Below are 18684 nucleotides of genomic sequence, written 5' to 3'. Positions count from 1 at the left end.
AATGCCACCTACAAATGTATTCGTTGCCCCAGAAGTGGTGGATCTATGTGTCGTCGTGATGGATGGATGAGTAGAGGACTTGTTAATTCAGGCAGACATGAGAGGGAGCGAGGGTAGCTTTTTATACATAGGCCGGTGAACCACCACGACTATAGAAAGGGGGAAATGAATTTTCAAATTCTCGGGAAGCCATTATCAAGCTTTTGTCGCTCTATGGGTTTCGTATATACTTGGATTCTATTTGGGGAGGATTTCGAGGGTACCCTGTCTTTTGTGTAGGTTGTTTAAGCTGTTTAAACTCAGTAAGCGTACTGAGAGGAGTACCCTGATCACAGCGAATTCAAAAAGTGAGTGCTACCAGGCGTATTGTGGTCTCTAAACCTTGAATTTTGATTTTCCAGAAACGACCGAAACAGAATCGGACGTTGCTGCACTGCCTGGGAAAGTAGAAAGTTACACACAAAGAAAGGGACGGCCGTAATGTGAGCCTCGTGTCACGCGGTGTGTATCGCAGTGATGGTGAAAGGATGCAGCGGAGCCGCACCGACCTCCTGGGGGAGTATGGGACGTGCTCCTATCCATCCATTTATCTTTCCTCCGATAGCTTATTAATATATAGTCTTGAGCCCAGAGGAGCGTTTCGCGCCTCGTGGGGCTTACTTCCCTTCCATAGCTCTCACCGGTAAGCGCGATAAACGCTTCCCGCACTCTCCAGTCCCAACCAGTAGATTGGAGGCTGTTGATAAGCCCCCCGGCGCCGCCACCCCCCGGCCCAAAAGAGAGAGGACATAAATCTCGTTGTTTCCCTTCCGTGCGCCGACTCACATCCAGAGCAGCATCAACGCCATTTTTTATTCAGGAACTCTTCTTCCCCTCCGCCACCACTGTCGTCGGGACCGTGACCGTGACCGAGCTCACGCCCACCACGCCCGCGCCATCATCATCATCATCACCGCCACCACCGCCACCATCCGAAGCAATCCGCTCGGTTTCGGCGTCGATGAGGGCCTGGGGCCGCGCCCGCTGCGTCATCTCGTCGTTGCCGCAGACCAGGACGGACGGGTTCCGGAGGAAGATCTGGTCCATGTCCTCGAGCGTGCGGTTCGAGGTCTCGGGATAGAAGCAGAAGACGACGGGCGCGAAGCAGAGGCAGAAGGCGGCGAAGACTGGGTGTGGTTTGTTGGTTAGCGCGGTCAGTTAAGTTGGTGGGTCGGTCGGAAAGGGTGGAATGAATGAATGAGCAGGTGAATCCAAGTGGATAGCTGCGGCACGCTAATAGCGCGGCAAGACAGGAAATGCGGCGTAAGACTATAGGGGAAGAGGGACATACTCAGATAGAAGGCCCAGCGTAAGTTGTCCACGCCCGCCTTGGTGAACTGGACGACGACGAAGGCCATGAGCCAATTCGTTCCCGTAGCCGCCGCCGCGCCGCGCGAGCGCCAGCCGAGCGAGTTGATCTCAGCCGAGTAGACCCAGGGGACGCCGCCCCAGGTCGGGGAGAAGAATACATGGTACAAGACGAACATGGCCACTGTGACATTGCCCATCTATGACATATGTCCCGAGCGTTAGCCATCCCATTCATAAATGCTCCCCAGAAGGCGTTCTCTACTCTTTCAGTAAAAGGGGGAGGGGTTGTAACTGACCGTCTTGGTTTTGGAGGGGTCGTCTTCGCCCGCTTTTAAGCAGAGGGCCGCGATGAGATGGCAGACGGACATGCCCACGGCGCCGTTCAACATCAACCTGAACGACGAATGAATTAGTCAGTTCCTCTCTGAGATGTGCAGTGGCAGCTCTACTTGGGCGCGGTCTGGCGTTCAAAGGAGAAAGAAGGGGCGAAACGTACTTCCGGCGACCAACGCGATCAATGGTAAACAGGCTGCCAAAGGCGGCGACAAGGTATATAGTACCACTGACGGCCGTGAGTAACCGGCTCATCTGCTCGTCGAACCCAACATTCTCATGCAGCAGAGTCGGGAAGTAGAAGCCTGTTCCAAGTTAGATCATACTGTCAATTACGAAGCTTGGTAGCGGCGGTAGTAACGGAGAGACGTCACGGAACAGGAAAAGGGGTAATGAAAGTATGGACTGACCCAATGCGTTAATTCCCGAAAACTGCTGCATAAACTGCGTCCCGCAAGCCAGCAGAAGCCGGCGAAAGTTCTGCGTCTGGTCGCGGTGGCAGAGTACGTCGATCAGGGGCACGCGGCTCTCGCGCTCCAGCCGAATCGCCGTCTTGATGGAGCGGTACTCGGCCACGACCAGTGGATCCTCTTCGGTTGGCTCCTGCCTCCCTCTTTCGTTCTCATCACTCTCGCTGCTGTCGCCCGAAGACGGAGAAGAAGGCCCCTTGCCGCCGCCGGTGATCTGCGCAATAACCCGCAACGCCTCCTCGTCCCGGTCCACGAGCAGTAGCCACCGCGGCGACTCCGGCACGCACGTCAGCAGCGGCAGGACCGCGGCAAACACCAACTGAAAAGCCAGCGGGAACCGCCACTGCAAGGCGCCGCCGGCGCCGTGGTCCTGGAAGTACATACCATAACTAATCCAGTTGGCGAGACAGAAACACGAGGTGTTGGAGCTGGCGCCGACCACGAGCAGACGGCCCCGGAGGTGCGAGCGCGCGCACTCGGCCAGGTAGACGGGGCTGATGGTCGAGGTCATGCCCATGCCGACGCCGTTGACGACGCGGCCCAAAATAAGCTGCGGCAGGTGCCAGCTCGTGAACTGGAGCACGGCGCCGACGAGGTTGAGGGTGTGGCCGAGGGCGATGGTGCGTTTGCGGCCGAGCTTGTCGCCTAGGATGAAGGCGGCGATGGCGCCGAAGAAGGCGCCGAGCTGGGGTGGGGTTGAGGGTGAGCGTTGCGTTTTCGCTTCGGGGTAAGGACGAAATACGGCGTCATTGGGGGTTTGAGGGCGAGTAAACGTACCAAGAAACAACTCGTGACGATGCCGGATATACTCGCATTGCTCGTTTGGGGGAACAACCTCTGGAAGTCCTCGGAGACCAGCACACCAGCAAAGACGCCCTGCTCGATCGAAATACCCAAGGGTCAGTTTGACACGTCCTCTACATCATCCAATCCTCGCTCTTGGCGGCACATCATCGATCCATGTTCGTTTTATTTACCTGGCAGTATCCAAACCAGCACGAAGAGACTATCGATCCATCTCGTCAGCATCACTCTCCTGGCAACAGAAAGGCATCAAGCCTCCCCAATTTATGGCGCGCTGCTTACCGGCATCCACAAGAGTAATGACCGCAATGAGCGAGCCGCCGGTCAGGCGCTCCTTTTTCCGGGGCGGCGGTACGACGACCGCCATCACGCCGGCTGAATATGTGTTTCTAAAGGGAGGATCGTAACGTAGAACAATATATATTCAAAAACCGATCTTATAAAAGACAGAACAACACGAAGCCTCTCCTTTTTGAAATGATACACCTGAGCAGATCTTCAATACACGCACTTATATATAAGCCACAAGAAAGAAAGAAAATTTCGGACTCGACATGGTTTGTCAAGCAACCACCGATAAAGAGGCTGCAGCACCGGCGCCAGTCGAGTCCGTCGGGGACTCTAGGGGTCCAGCGGCCCACCAGAGTCTAAAAGGAGCCCGCCCGCGCGCTGCCGCCGCCTCCGCGGATCTAAGCGAAGAATGCCGGTTGGGAGCACACGCATCGGTGAGAGGTAGCCTGGGGTGTTCTTCTTGTTTGCCTCCCATGAAAGCAGGTTTAATGTGTGGGTGGGTTCCATTGAGCTATCGAACGTATCGAACCAACAACAGGCAAACAACTAACAGCACGCTGGCACGTTAGATGCGGTGTGATCGAAAAGGGTAATCCGTTGCTTGCTACTTACTCTAAGGAGAACCGCCCACGGCGCGGAGCAGCCTTTTTTTCTTTTGACTCGTTTATCACCGACGCCCGGCCGGCTGTGGTGTGGTGTGATGGATACCACATAAATATCCACACTATCCTGGGGGTGGCCCGGGTTAAACAGACAACTTTCAAATGTGTGTGGATGGCTCATTGCCCGAGGTGGAGTATAACTGCATGCCGCCTTTTCTTAGTGTCCCATATCCTTAACGCAAAAGGCAATAAAGCATGTCGGAGCAGCCAATTCCAGCATAGCCTACGCTACAAACCGCACGTTGAGGCTCGCGGGTGCTAGATTGGCGCTTGGCAGATCGATTTGCCATCTCCAATATCGTGCCCTTCATGTGATTTCGTTATTCTGCTATCTACCGTATGAGCCGCGAATCAACGGACATTTCAAATTTGTAGAGGAGCCGTAAGAAGAATCTGCGGCACTAGAATATGCAGGGGTGTGTGTGCAAAGCACTCGTAAATAGTCTATCAAGTAAACTTGGTCGTAAGCTCTGTATCGTACTCTGCGACGTCGCAGTGTTGGTCTACCGGTATATCGTTCTTCAGTCTCAAATCAAAAGAGACCCCACTCGCTCTCCCCCTTCGTACATTTCCTTCCACTCCCGCCTAGGAATCATCCAAAGCGGATCCCGGCTGTGGGATCCCACGTAGTCTGACCGCCCTTGGGCGCGCCTTGCGCTGGCGCTCCAGAAGGCGCCGGCCCGCCTCCGAATTTGATACCCATCTCCGGATTCCACATGGCCTGCATCGGGTTCGCTCTTGGCTGCTGGGGTTGCGGCGCGACGGTTTCGGCCGGAGGTGCCCAGGACTGGATGCGAGCCTCAGCCGGACTGTGAACCGACTGCCTCGAGGGCTGCTGCTGCTGAGCCTGTTGAGCCTGCTGTGCTTGTTGCTGTAATTGCTGCTGCAACTGCAACTGCAACTGCTCCTGCTGCTGTTGCTGCTGCTGATTAAAGAACGCCTGAGCCTGGCTCTGCTGCTGCGGCGACGCCTGCTGACTCTGAACAGGCGCATAGTTCTGCGCCGCCTGCTGCTGATGCTCGAGCGAGAGCCCGTGCAAGGGCGGCATGTTGATGTCGTCCTCAATCATGCGCGCCTCCCGCCGCCGCTCCGTCACAAACGTCCGAGCCCCGTCGCGGAAGCCGCCCACGATCCGACTAAGATCGTTATAGAACTTGCGCCCGACCTCGACGTTGCTCACGAGCTCCTTGTACTTGTAGTAGGCGTTCTCCAGCTTCTGCAGCGCCTGCTCCCGCTCCCGGTTGCCCTTGTCGCCCACAATCTTCTTCTGGCTCTCGAACTCGCGGTTGACGCGGATCAGGTCGTTGATTAGCTTCTCCTGCTCGGTCCCTTCCTTGTGCACCAGCTCCAGGTCAGGTTCGTAGAGCAGATCCAGGCGCTTCTCGAAGAAGTCCTCAAAATGCGCAGGTACAATGGCCGTTGCGACAGCCTGCGAACGCTCTAGCCTCGCGGCTTCGGCCAATATGTCGGACTTGATATCATCGCTCTTGGCTTTCTCTCGAAGTGCCTCGGCCTTGCGTCGTCTCCGGCTCTCCAGGCGTGTCACGTCGTTATAAGCGCTGCGTAAACGGCCGATGGCGGGCTTGAGAGATTCGGGAATCTCGGTGCGCCGGGACGATGGCACAAAGTCCATAATACCCCTATCAGACCCAGCCAGTACTGCCAGGATGGGCTCGATAGCGCGGAACTTGTCGCGCACCACCCCATCGCTACTGGCACTGTTGCCGAACCAACCCTCCGCTTCTGCCACCTGAGTCCAAAGTTTTGCCCCCTGAGTTTGCTCAACCCGGCTTTCGGGACGACTCCAGCGGTCAGTGCCATACCGGCGTATAAGGCGGTTGTCCTCTTCCTCTTCAGCCTGCAGTAATTCCTTTCCTTCCTCGAAAACCGCTATATCGGCAGCTCTCAGCTTATCAATATCGGCAAAGCTCCGTTGCAATCGGTTGATTGCATCGGCTTGCCTGATTTCCTCGGCATGTTGTACCAGAGTCCCAGGCAACCCAAGAGGTTTCTCAAAAGCCTGTATGGACCCAGGAAGGTTGAGCGAAGACAATATCTCGTGTATCCTTTCGTTGAGCACTTCCAACTCGGCGATAATATTTTGGTTGACCATCCGGTCTCGTCGCTCCTCGTAGATAGAGACGGCGATATGGACAGAGTATGGGACCAGCTTAGTGAACAGTGCCGGTCCGAATTCGCACTTGTCACCCAGGTGGTCCAGGGGCGACGCCACTTCTGGTGGCACGCGCGCAATAGCCATATTGGCGCGATCGAGGGGCTTCAGTTCGGATTTCGGCGGCACAATATCTGAGCAAAGTTAGATCTGGTGCATGTCCCATAGTCGTTGTTATATGCGCGCCACACTTACTAAGGAAAATCATGTCGTTATCCTTCTCGGCTCTCTTCAAGTCTTCCTCTACTCGCTTCTTGAGCCCATTGAGATCGTCTACCACGATTTTGCTGAGGTATCCGCCTCGCGTCTCCTTCAAGCCCTCGTTGACGCATGCGACGGCGTCTTGTAGCCTCGCGACCTCTTCTCCGTATTTCCTCTTCTCTAGGCAGTCGCAAGCCGCCCGGTACTGCGCCGCCGCCGCAAAGTGGTGATGCTTTGCGCTCATGTGGTGTATCCAGCTACTGCTGATGGCCTCGGACCGCATAGCCGCCTCGCCCGCTGTGTTGTATAAGTCACTAACTCTTGCAGCCAGCTTGGCGATGGATGCGTCCTTGTAGCCGTCCATAACGGCCTTTTGCCAGAAGCACTCCTGGCTCTGCGCCAGCTGCAGCTGCATCAGCGACTCGAGGGTGTGCTCGTCCATGTCCTCGGGCGGCGTCGTGCGCAGCTCGGTGATGACCTCGTCCTTCAGGTGCTTGAGCACGCCGGCCGACATGCTGAAGTAGGCCGCGGCCGTCTTGAGACCCTCGGTGGCGGACCGGTTGCTTGCGATGGCGAGCTGCGAGTACAGGGCGGCGAGGTTGTAGAGAATGTTGGCGAGCTCGAACTTGAGGTTGTTGTGCACGATGGGCCGCTCGGTGTTGTAGCCCAGCGAGGGGTACCAGGTGAAGTCGGCGCCGATGTCGATGGGGAACTTGCCGCCCATCCAGACGAGCTGGGCGGCGTAGGCCTGCAGCTTCTTGACGCCGCTCTGGTGCGCCTCCCGGACGTTGACGGCGTCCCGCTGCAGCGCGTCGATGACCTCGAGGTCCTGTCGGAACATGTCCGGGTGCTGGTCATACTTTGTCGAGATGTATTGTCGCACCGCGGTCGACAGCGACAGGGCGGTCCCCTTGCGGAAGGGGACGGCGAGGATGTTGTTTTGCATCGGGTAGGTTTTCTATGCGGCCCGATGGAAGGATTTCGCGAACGGTAAGCTCAAATGAAAAGGTATGTGTAGTTGTAGTAGACGGTGAATTCACAAAAGGGTCATCTAAGGATTAAAAGGTACGTTCAAATACATAAGGCAGAATTGCACAAGTAACCGAGTAGACCTGTGATCGAGCAACCGGCCAACGTTCGCGACAACAGCAATGACTTCATCCCGCAATGCTGGAAAACGGCCTTTTTAGTCATTCAATATGGCGGGGTCTTCCTTGGCCCAGAGACAACGCAGCCAGCAGCGTGGCTTTGGAGGGGTGGCTGACGTCTTAAGTGGCTTAGGGTCCTATCCGATACGTCTAATCTTCAAATCGAGGGTTGCACAGTTATCGGGGCAGCAGCAGTTCGTCCTTCACCTCAGGCTGGCTTTTACTGTCAAGGTATTACATAATATCTTCTTCTATATGCTATTTTAAACATCGTTGTAAGCTTGTCTTGTAAGAGATGGTATTCCTTGCCAAGCCCACCGAATTCGCAAACCAGGAAAGACGCGTGCCGGGCACATGAGGGTAGCTGTGTTTCAGGTTCGCGTTCATCTTAAGTATCCTGCAGATCAACTTGCCCACTCACGTTGTCTCATCATGAATCCTCTGTAACAGTGTAGTGTGTGGTATTTTTGATACATTTCGTATTCTCTGCATTCATTGCCTATGTACTGTACTGTGCAATCGCTCCGAGGACTTCCACAGCACCCTGTTCCGAGCACTTCGATATCCAGGGAGGTTGCCGAAATCCCACCAAGCCAAAGCCGCCAGACCGCCCGCCCTCGTTTTGTTCGCCCTCGTGAAGAAAAGACCCCCAAAACTTTGCCATATCGCCGGGCCAAGTCCGAATGTGCGTCGCCAATAAGCCAAAAAGCATTCGTTCGTAATTCGAAGGCCTGTGTCCCAAGAACATCTATACACCAAGGTACTCCCACACTTCAAAAATGAGTCTATCGCGTACATGATTGGAAATTTTTGGAACAGAAGTAGAAAGGTATGGTAAACAGAGATGGTAGTGGTAATGTGGCATGTAATGGCGTGTTTGTTGGCACGAAGATGAGCCGTCCGTACTCCGTTACATATGCGCAAAAATGTTTGCTGAAAGGTCGTCGTCATTGCTGAACGCCGGGCTCGCCGTAGCTCGATTTTAAAAGGGTGTGCTAATGAATATAGTGATTGAGAAGGACTGTGGTGAAGTTGAAGAAGTCGACCGACCCATCATGAAAAACGATGAGCGTGTTTGCCAAGAATTATGTATTATCGTTGATAGCGGATGGGTCCTGAGGGGAGCGAGGGCGATGCTGTCACTAAGTGTGGGCAGCAGTCTTGTATCCTCACCCGAGCCTAGCGAGTAGAAGCAGGGGCGTATCGGTCCCGTCTCGAAGCAAAGCTTTCGAATCGGGGCCGCGGTTGCTTCTAATGAGGACCCGGAGCGGCGACCGGACGGTCTGGCGACCATAGTCAAAAAGAGGAGATCGACCAAACTCCGTGAGTGCGAAAACCTGCATAAAGCCGTGTAAAGAACGGCTGGAGGGTGATATGTCGAAGGGGCGAAGAGAGCTTGTGCCAATCAAGGCGGTCATAGAAAGGTTCATATCTCATATCTTCGAGTATGCAGGTTTTCAAGGCACCCACACAAGCTCGATGATGCCGTCGTTCTGAGACATGGGGGTGTTCTCCGGGTCGACCCATCTCCAATCGTTCGCCTTGCGCACATAGATCTGGGTGACGGTGTTGTCGTCGTTCACAGTGGCTTCCTGGAGATCCCAGCTGATCTTCCTGCCCGTCTTGAGCAGACTGGGACGCTGGGGGTCAAAGACGTAGTCCAAGTTCCAGCCCTTGTCCTGGGGCGCGGCGGCAAATGTCCTCTCCATCTGGTTCATGTTGAAGTCCACACCCTTGGGGTACTTAACCACACTGAAACTCGTCGACAGGACAAAGTCATCCTTGGTACGGAATCGCTGGAAAGTGCAGTCCTCGCCACAGATGTGGGCGATCTTGGTGTATTGCCAAGGGAGGGCCGAGTGCCAACCGCCGCCCTTGAAGTGGTGCAGAGAGATGGGCTGGAGACCGGCCTCGTAGAATCCGGACGGGTCGCCGTAGAGATCAAGCTGGTAGAGGCCGTGGAGGACGCTCAGGCGCACATCGCTGTTCTCGTAGATACACTTGCGGAGAAGGATATCGCCTTGGGGACCCCAACCGGAGTTGGACTCGCGAATCTTGGCCTCGGACTTGCAGCTCTCATAGTTGGCTTGGACCTGAGCAGCCAATGGGACAGACAGGAAAACGCCGGCACCACCGAAAGCTTGGGATCCATGGCGGTCGACGTTGTTGACATCTTCAGACAGGGTACCGATGTAGAGCGGCTCGGTCGGGTCGTATTCCTCAAACTTCTGGGTGAGCTTGTGGACGCTGGGGAAGAAGGTGTCGTCGTCGCAAGTGACGAGCCACTTCTTGTTCGGGCGCTCGGGGTGGTTGTACAAGGTCGGGACGAGAGTGAGGTAGCGGACGGCCATTTCCATGCGCGAGTCGGAGTGGTACACGTCAACATCCACACCACGCTCGGTCAGGATCGTCTTGGCCTCGAGGATCTGCTCCTCGGACGCATCCAGGAGCAGAAGAACCAGCTTGCCGCCGTTGGACTTGCCCTTTCCGTCGGTCAACCAGTACGTCCACTCGTTGACGGGGCTGGTCTTGCTCGAGCTGAATCTCTTGAAAGTGGTCGAAACACCGAACATGAAATCGCTGAGGTTGCCCGAGGTGGGATAAGGCGATTCGGGTACGGAGACTTCTAGCGGCGGGGTGCACTTTTCCTCACCGTAGGCGTCCGGGTAGTTAAAATCGATGGTCTTGAAAGCAGTAGGCAGGAAGTCCTGCTGAAGCTTGGTCATGGTCTTTCGGGCGATGGGTTCGCGGTTGATCTTGACGTAGCGCTTGAAGTATTCGAATCCATTTTCGAGCTGGTACTTGGCTTGCAATACGGACATGTCGGTAGTGTTAATGCGGCAGTCCATGACGGCATTAGAAACCGGGACAACGTCCACAGGGGCCGCTGGCGCCGCTGGGGCGGCCGGAGCCACTGCTGCAGGCTCCTCGCCAAGGGGCTGCTGAGCTTTGGAGCTCAAGTCTTCGGCCTTGGGCGAAGTGGCCTTGATAATATGTGTGGTTACATCATCCATCCGGTCTGTCCTCCAGGTGAGGGCGAGCAGGAACAAGAGCGCGACTGCGAAGAGCACGCATCTTGAGAACGGGTTTCTCATACTGAAAAACCGTTGGTGTGGTGAGGGCATCCTAGCTCCCATGGTATGTGTGATAATAGACTTCCCAAGATCACGGTATAGGTGCTCAGGGGGGAAATGTACAGGGGACTGGTCTTTCTTCTTTTTCGCACTCAGCTCCCGGACGTCATATAAGGGCGTCGCACGTTCTAGCGCGGTCCAAGCCGGTGTTCGTCGTGGCTTGGTGTAGCAGATGACAGGAGCCGTTGACTTGACAGTTGCGACAAGCGACTGAAAAGTGGTATGGTGGTTCGGGGACGGGATCAGCTGGCGTGGAGAGCTCGGTTCGGTTGTCTTACACAACTGAGTTAAAGAACGACTTACACCTCAGTACCCTGATGGTAGAGAGATGAGACAAGCATAAAAAAGAAAGAGGGAAAGCGACCTTCCGACAGGCGAATGTCAGGTGGTGTAGCAAGCAATCGAGTCCCTGCTGTCGTAGAGAAACGGACAGAGAGAAAATAGAAGGGCAAAAGAGAAGAAATAGCTATCCAAGAAGAAGGAGTCCCGAGCGAGTGTAGGAAGAGAGAACTTGGCCACGGAAAGGGTGGGAGGGTAAGTGGATAATTACATGAGATGTACTCGAGCGAAAAGGGTCCCTCCCCCTTCTTCTACTTCTACTTCTACCTTAGTTCTAGTTGGTCCCCCTAGCACCTAGCACCTAGGGAGATTGATGGTATGAAGATAGGCGCATAAGAGAGCCGGCGGTAGGTACTGGCCTTAATGCACGCAACACAGTAAGTTGATGGCGAGGGACAACGGAGCTGGCACGGGTGGACCTGGATTGGAAAGGTGTGGAGACTGCTGTATCCTCCTTCGTTCGGATGTTCAGGGGGGCTGGTTAATGAGACTAAAGCAGAAAATGGTGGCCGGCCGCCCCCCCTGTCCAGTACCAGCAGTACTGTGCCTGGCCCTGTCGTGCGTGCATGCTCGCCTGTCGCCTCCAATCGATGCGCAATCAACAAAAGTGTGCGATGTACCTTTCTTTCTTTAGCTGCCCGCTTGGGGGAGGGAAAGGAAAATGAAATGGTAGCAGATTAACGAAAAGGAGTAGGTAGCTTGCCCAGGTTGCAGGGTATGGCCTGAGTCCATATCACACCCGAGATTCGTCTTTAATTGGTGACCGCTGGTTCAACCAACCGGCCCAAACTTCCTGTTTCCTACGTCGCTCGACACATCTCGGGTTTTGTTTTTTATCGTTCCTGCGTTTGCAATCTTTTATCGTCCGTTTTGTGTTGTTCCAACCAGGTGCGCGCCGTTCCTGTCAGCTAAACTGTATTTACGATTAGCTACTCGCCTACACACAAATATCCGAACTTTTCAGGCCGGCACTAACTCGCCCATCTGCCATTATTTCTCGGCTATTGAATAAATCTTCGCCTGCTAACCTCAAGAAAGAAGAGGAACACACCCGCCGCCAACTTGCCAAGGAACGTGGTAAGCTGAGTCCACCGCGCGTGGCGCTTTGAGCTTTGAGAACAAGTGATTGGTCCCACAAGTCTAGATTGAGCAAGATTGAGCTACGCGTAATCACAGATGAGGGTAAGTCATTGGTCGGGCGCTCCTTGCGTTCGGGTATCCCTACACAGTATACTTTGACTCAGGTATTCGTACTACTACTACCACTACCACTACCTACTTAGGCATTCGGTGGCGGTGCCTGTTATACTACTTCGCCTTACGCCGTCGTGTCCTGCGAACAACACACCAGACTTGTCTATGTTGAAGAGAATGGGCAACACCATCGTCGTGCGCATGAAGAGGGCAGAGGGTGTGGAGTGATGCAAGTTCATCGAGCAATTATGCGTTTGTCCGTAAACGAGATTTGTGCGGCGCAGTACAGGATAACGAGGGAGGTAGGAGGATTACGAAATACCCAGCGCATTTACCCTGGTCGGCGCAAAATATGGGACTCGATGGCTTTTGCTGCAGCAATCCTGATTCTCGGTCTTCAAGGAGAGTCGCATATATCCATATATGTATGCATCGGCCGAGTCTCATTGCGATACGACACAAACCTGCATTCGCAGTCATGGGAATCTTTTCAAGTATATCCTAGCTCTAGAATTGTACATATACGATGAGCTAAGAAACACGAGGACTTTTGTGTTCGGGGCCATTTTCAAGTACTCAAGATGTTGGCTTTCGTGTATGTACACCGGGTTGAAAACGTACCTACACCCAGGCCAGCTAGCAGTTAGCAAAGTCTATGAATCAATCAGGTAAACAAACCATACATGTGTCTGTCGATACAATAATAAAAACAGATGTCGAATAGTCATCAACAGCACGTTAACTCTTAGATATGACTGGCTTCTTTCATTGGGTATTGCTGTGGTGTGCAGTGGTAGCTGATGGAAGCTTGGTCACACCGTGTTACAAGACTGTCCCGATACTTCACCCGCCCAACGATCTGCCAGACAAGCCCCAGATTGACTCGTGGAGGAATTTCCACAGCGACATCAGACCAATTTTTCCAGATTGCTGGTTACTAGACTGCTGCACAGTACCGCTGCAGCATGCCAGCATGCCCATCAACCATCACGCGATTGCCAAATGCGAAGGATCGGTGTGGTGGCCAAGCAGCGGTCTCGCAACCGGAGAATTACTTATCAAATTGTCTCAACCGCAACCTCTCTACGTACCCGCACCATCACTAGCATATCTCATGGCAGCCTTCGAGATTTCGTCCACGAGAAGTATGAACCGCCAAGAAAGGTAAAGTAGTATAAACACAGAGAGCATCTCTTCGTCCGAACTACGATCCTGTCATCCAGCAGTGTTGTTGGCAGCGTTTCTGGACCGAACCTAAAGGTTTGCTCGTCCCGACCCTCCACTGGCGATTTCTGTGGTGAGGAAACCTGGAGGTTACGCGTCCAGACCCCCCTTGACAAGGGCCTGCCTTCCCTATCCGCTAGCCGTCATGCGCAACCCGCCAGCCAGCCCGCCCTGTCAACGAGCCCACAAAAGCTTTTCAAAGTGCTGGGTCTGTGCTGGGTTCTAGGAGGCAAGGGTTTTCTGGTCCTGTCCAGGGCCTGAAATAGAGTTTATTAGCAGCAATCAGACACGCTCCAGCCCTGTTAATGCGACCTACCCGCATCGTATGCACTGAAAATAGCGACAACAATACGTCAGGAACCGCCTTGCTGTTACAGTAATTCGTCACTCGCCGCAATATACACATTCCAGCCTCAAGATCCATATAGCGCTTTCTCTCGTTTCAAGGCGTCGTCAACAGTCGACAAGGGACGGGCGACAAGTCTGTATGGGGCCTTTGGGTTGCGAACCAAAGTACGGAGTAGCCAGCGGCATATGTACAACCCCTCTCGGTCGGTACATTTGCGCAAAAGTCGGAATGGGGTAAAACGACAGGGACGATCAACCCGACTAAGCCTTTCTGCCTTCTCTTTCCTTTTCTCCATGTGCAATGTATCCACGGCGTTTCAGAAGACCCAGCACGCCTTGACGCCAGCCATGGCTTGACCACAGAGCCCGCTCCCACCAATGGCTTATGACGTCGCCAGGCTGGTCGCGACGGATACTGGACATACCGTTACCGGAAAACTTGATGCTTGCTGGTTCCTAGCGGCTGGGTTCTCGTCGTTACTGGCCCGGTCTCCAGTACCCAATTCCACATAACCAACAATATCGATCTATAATTCAGGTGCAGTTACGGATACCTTTGACTCGGCCCATTTCGGTTCGTGATGTCTAACTGGGATTGCGGGTTATTATCCAATGTAACCTGCGAACCCTCTGTGACATAGCTGGTCGAATGACGACAACATGATCCAGCTTGTCCGCACTTCGGTTGTTACCCGTCATGGGCACTGATAATTTTTCTATTTCTTTTTCTGTTCAGGGTCACCACGTCTGGAGTACGTGGTACATGCTTTAGCACGACATGATAAGGGGGGAAAGGTGATCGGCCACTACGGCCCTTCCGGCCAAATTGGTATGCTACTTTGCAGGGGCCCTCTAGCGAGCGATTCTGCGTGCGAACAGGCACACCAACCGCCGGCCGTCACCAAATGCCGCCAGCAGAATATGCTTAGCCGATGGGGATAGTGCGGTCGAATTGCCGAACAGCACCTTGGCGGCGCTGGCCATCAGTCTTGATAGGATGCAATATCGACAACCTCAAGAGCCGCCACCTCCCCTTATGGGAAACGTCAAAATGCCTAACAGGGTTACTCCGCACTCCAGTGTCTCACATACACTCGCAGACAGACACACACAGTTCTTGGTTGGACTGCAAGCCGAACGCCCGTCTGATGTAGAGTTTCGGGTTTCACACCTCTCATGACATCCATGGTTCATCACCTGTCCTGAATAAACATCCAACACCCGTCACAAAACGTTGTTGGCCGCAGGTGGCATGGCGCCTGGTCAAGACCTGTCGTATCTGCATATTCACGACGACACATTGCAGTACAACTGCAGTTTGCCTGACAAACTTTTTGCGGCGCGAGAATCCCAAGTCACTATTCTTAGTTTTGAAGCAACGTTCCTGGGTCGGAGGGGGCCAGGGGCCGGGCGCCCTAGAGCCTCAGTGTATCTGTTTTTTTTTTTAACTCCCAACCCTGCTTTTGACCAGATCACGCCGGACGGATGATTTTCCTTGAGACAGACAGCCGCAGATTTGATACCCTTCACCCTTGCCGAACAGGCCATTGATGTGCTGAGGTATTCGCGGCTCATCTTGCTATCTCAGTGTCAAGAGGGCTGTGTGAGTTTCATGATCGCCTGCAGAGTTACTTATGTCCGGAAGCTATGGCCGCCTACCAACCACACGGAAGAACAAAAACTTACCAACTGGAAGAATAAGTACCTACCACCACAATTCCCACTGAACGACGCGTGGCCATAGCCTAGCAAATCCCTATTCAACGGGTCCTATCAAAGACTTGCGAATGCGATCTGCCCTAATCTTTACCCATTCCATCATAAATCAGGTCTACATGGAGTATCGATCGCCCAGATCGCCCGGCGCTAGGGGTCCGCACCCTCAAGACGGTCGCTGATGGCGCCACGAATCACAGTCCTTCTCTCATCACCGAGACTTGCTGGGAGTAGTCGGCACTGTATGTGGGATTCGCGGAGAGCAGCTGGACGGCGAAGGTGAGACATGTAGCAATAGGAGGCTGAGAGAAACGTTCTTCAACTTGAAACATCTGGCAGACTACTTGTTTGGGCAGTATACAGTAATAGCAACCTTGCCACTCACTAATAAGTTAGCTGGGCGGATCTTCCGACCCGTGAGCCACTTGGGATTCCCGTCGCCCGTTTCCCGTTTCCCCCGTTGGGCTGGCATCGCCTGGTAAAACAGGACAGCCAAGCCAATGCACGCTGCCGCTCCCGTCGACCTCGTTTGGGCTGTTTGCCTGTTTCGAAGCTTTCCAGAATGGGGAATCTGGTTCTACTTCACGGCGGATGGATCTCGCATGTCAAGTTGCTTGCTCCCTCACCCCAATGATGAAAGGGGACATACATTTTGTCCCTCCGTAATTATCCTGTTGACCAATGGGCCAAGCAGGGCCAAGCCTCCCTCCCTATTTTTTCCCCCTTCTGTCCCACTGGTACCTTCCTCTCAATGCCGACTTGGCATCGGTTAGGCCGTGCATACAACCTGTCCGTGGCTGATGAGCTATATGCTGTTACGTACACCGAGACACCGAGATATGTGATGTGAGGTCTGACACATGATACGAAGCAGACGACATCTCCAGGTCAGGCAGATGGCTAGATGCCCGGCTCGGTAGTACTTGACTGTAGGATACGTCTGTCCCGGGCTCGTTTGCAAAACGGCTCGACTTTCGTGCTACGTGCATGGTGATCTTGATTGCTACTTATGTAGGTTTTCTGTGTGCCCGCCCTCCCTCATGTGCAAGCAAACGGACTTGTCATGGATTCTTGTGACACGACGGAACATTCCAGGCACATGCATCAAGCCGTCTGGTCACACGCATAACGGTTCTCGTTATATGCCACCACGCGCAGATGGCTCACTCATTGCATATTCCGGACAAAGTCACGTTATCGTCCTCGATTCACCAGCGTGGTTTACCTTGACTTTAGTCACCACGGTATATATTCCACGCGCAACACCAAGCATTGTCTTACTCGCCTCTACTCGGAGAGATAGTGTGCAAAGAGGTGGTCGTATCTGAGAATGTGCATACGTTCCACAGCCAACGGCGGCGGGCAATTGTGCCACACTCATGCTGTGTCACAGCCCAGGAAGTTCGACTTCCCCGGGGACCTGAGTTGGAGGCTGCCGTTAAGCGCTTCATGCTTCACAGTCCATACCGAGTGCGGATTCAATCAGAATGAACGGCATGTGAGTACGGACGATACTACTCCCTCTTGCAGCATGACATGGCCGACACTTGCATGGCCTGCAGGCAAACATGAGTAAACTACGAGAACATGAAAGCAAGAGCTACCCAAACTATGACTGAGACCTCTCGGCGCGTGCTTGACACGAATTTGGGTGTCTAAGTGTGCACTTAAGTGGTACCCCACTAAGTCGCGCTTTCCAGTTAGCAACTACGCGTCTGTCTGGCCTCTAAGCTGACAGTCTTGTCCCCAAAATATGTTGATTCTAGCAATGGCAAGTTAAATCAATCAATTGATTTCCTGTATCGCTTCCCATCATTTTCTCCATGAGGAAATCATGACTGCCGTGTTTCACCACCCATGCCGGCCCCTGCGTTCAGCGACTCCCCCGAGATAATCTGCATCGCGGCCGAGCCCTTTGCGCCCAAGCCTCTCATCGCCGACATCCTGCGCACCAAGTACTGCATCCCGGGGTCCGTCTTCCTCGTCGAGGACGTCGAGATCTGCAACGCCTCTCGATCCAAGCGATGGCGCGCCATCCGCTTGATGCTGGGCGACGGCGAGCTCTGCCTTCAGGCCCTGCTGGCGGCTGAGATGCACCGCTACGCGGACGGTGGCGAAGTGTCGATTGGATCATACGTCAAGCTCGAAGCGTTCCGACTGGAGTGGCTGGATCCAAGCGCGGACGCCACAGACAAGGAACAAGGAATGGAAGATGCTATGGCCTCTGGAACAGGAACGATGCCGTTCCTTGTTGTCAGCCGCCTGGAGGTAGTGGGCTGGAACAACAGACTTCTGGAGATGGCGGGCGACGCAGGATTACTATCCGACATCGAGGAGCCAGACGATCCCACAGCTGACGAGGGACACTCGCCTGAAGCACTTGCCCATATTTCAGGAAACGCAAATAAAACCCCAGTAGGCGCCGTAGTGGCTAAGCCCATGGCTACCGAAACGTCTTTGCTGGAGGAAATAGCCGACACATCTGATAACGACGACTTCGAGGCAATGATGGTATCACCGCAGCAGACGGCGCAGAAACGCGCCGAGCTCGCCAACACCCAGCAACAACTGCTGCAGTCACAATCCCCATCTTCGTCGCAGGCCGCAGCCATGGCCATGGCCAGCATCGCCGCGGCCGTGGATAGCGGGTACGCCGACGAATCCGCGTTGATGGTGGAGCAGGAGCAGGAGGAGCGCCGCCCCTTGCCCCCCTGGCTGGACATGGACCCGACGAAGCCGCTGAAGCTGACGCCGCTGCGGGGGATCCCCAACCTGCCCTACAAGCAGAACTGGTCGACCAACGTGCTGGCCGTGGTCGCGACCATCTCGGAGCTGCAGCCGTCCAACCTGCCGCCGTTTCGCCAGCGCCAGGCCCGGCTCGCGCACCCGTCGACGCCCAAGCAGGTCCACCTGACGGTGTTCCTGGACCCGGCCGAGTTCGCGCCCCAGGTCGGCAGCGTCGTGCTGCTGCTGGGGGTCAAGAATCATCGCTTCGACGGCGGCAGCCTCAAGAAGTACGCGAGTGACCGGCCCAGGCACGGCGGCGGACGCTGGTGGTTCGAGAACCCGGTGCAGTTCGCGTGGTGCGATGTCGAGGGGTTGCAGAGATGGTGGGATTTGAGGCTTTCGTGAAGGAACTGAAAGCGGGAAACGAGTGGGATGGGCCGAGTTCAAGGCATGCGCTCTACTGGGTTTACGAAGATCACTGTGATGAATATATACGAAAGATGAAGTTATTGCCTTGAAAAGATGTATGGTTCAGACGTTCATTCCTTTACGTTGGCTATGAGAGTCCTT

At 54.4% G+C, this 18684-nt stretch overlaps 4 protein-coding genes across 4 annotated transcripts; 1 reads left to right on the top strand and 3 right to left on the bottom strand.

The window, feature by feature from the left end:
• Nucleotides 1–855: 855 nt before the first annotated feature.
• PG985_009313 (uncharacterized protein) lies at nt 856–3324 on the bottom strand (the record flags this gene model as incomplete). The annotated part of the gene is made up of 7 exons (XM_066829081.1): nt 856–1166; nt 1331–1547; nt 1647–1743; nt 1847–1988; nt 2094–2838; nt 2931–3029; nt 3262–3324. The coding sequence occupies 7 exons, from the start codon at nt 3322–3324 to the stop codon at nt 856–858; spliced, it is 1674 nt and encodes a 557-aa protein (XP_066683993.1).
• A 1178-nt stretch (nt 3325–4502) lies between these two features.
• PG985_009312 (BRO1-like domain-containing protein) lies at nt 4503–7230 on the bottom strand (the record flags this gene model as incomplete). Its single annotated transcript, XM_066829080.1, has 2 exons — nt 4503–6217; nt 6279–7230. The coding sequence occupies 2 exons, from the start codon at nt 7228–7230 to the stop codon at nt 4503–4505; spliced, it is 2667 nt and encodes an 888-aa protein (XP_066683992.1).
• Nucleotides 7231–8889: 1659 nt separating this feature from the next.
• PG985_009311 (uncharacterized protein) lies at nt 8890–10527 on the bottom strand (the record flags this gene model as incomplete). Its single annotated transcript, XM_066829079.1, has 1 exon — nt 8890–10527. One exon carries the CDS (start codon nt 10525–10527, stop codon nt 8890–8892), a length of 1638 nt encoding a protein of 545 aa, XP_066683991.1.
• Nucleotides 10528–17244: 6717 nt separating this feature from the next.
• Nucleotides 17245–18519, top strand: PG985_009310 (uncharacterized protein; the record flags this gene model as incomplete). The annotated part of the gene is made up of 1 exon (XM_066829078.1): nt 17245–18519. The coding sequence occupies one exon, from the start codon at nt 17245–17247 to the stop codon at nt 18517–18519; it is 1275 nt and encodes a 424-aa protein (XP_066683990.1).
• Nucleotides 18520–18684: the final 165 nt, after the last annotated feature.

This window comes from Apiospora marii, assembly GCF_038362585.1.
Source record: "Apiospora marii strain CBS 49790 chromosome Unknown utg000005l_segment0_segment0, whole genome shotgun sequence".
Taxonomy (NCBI): domain Eukaryota; kingdom Fungi; phylum Ascomycota; class Sordariomycetes; order Amphisphaeriales; family Apiosporaceae; genus Apiospora; species Apiospora marii.
The sequence above is the reverse complement of the archived record's forward strand: the minus strand, read 5'-3'. Positions and strand labels throughout refer to the sequence as shown.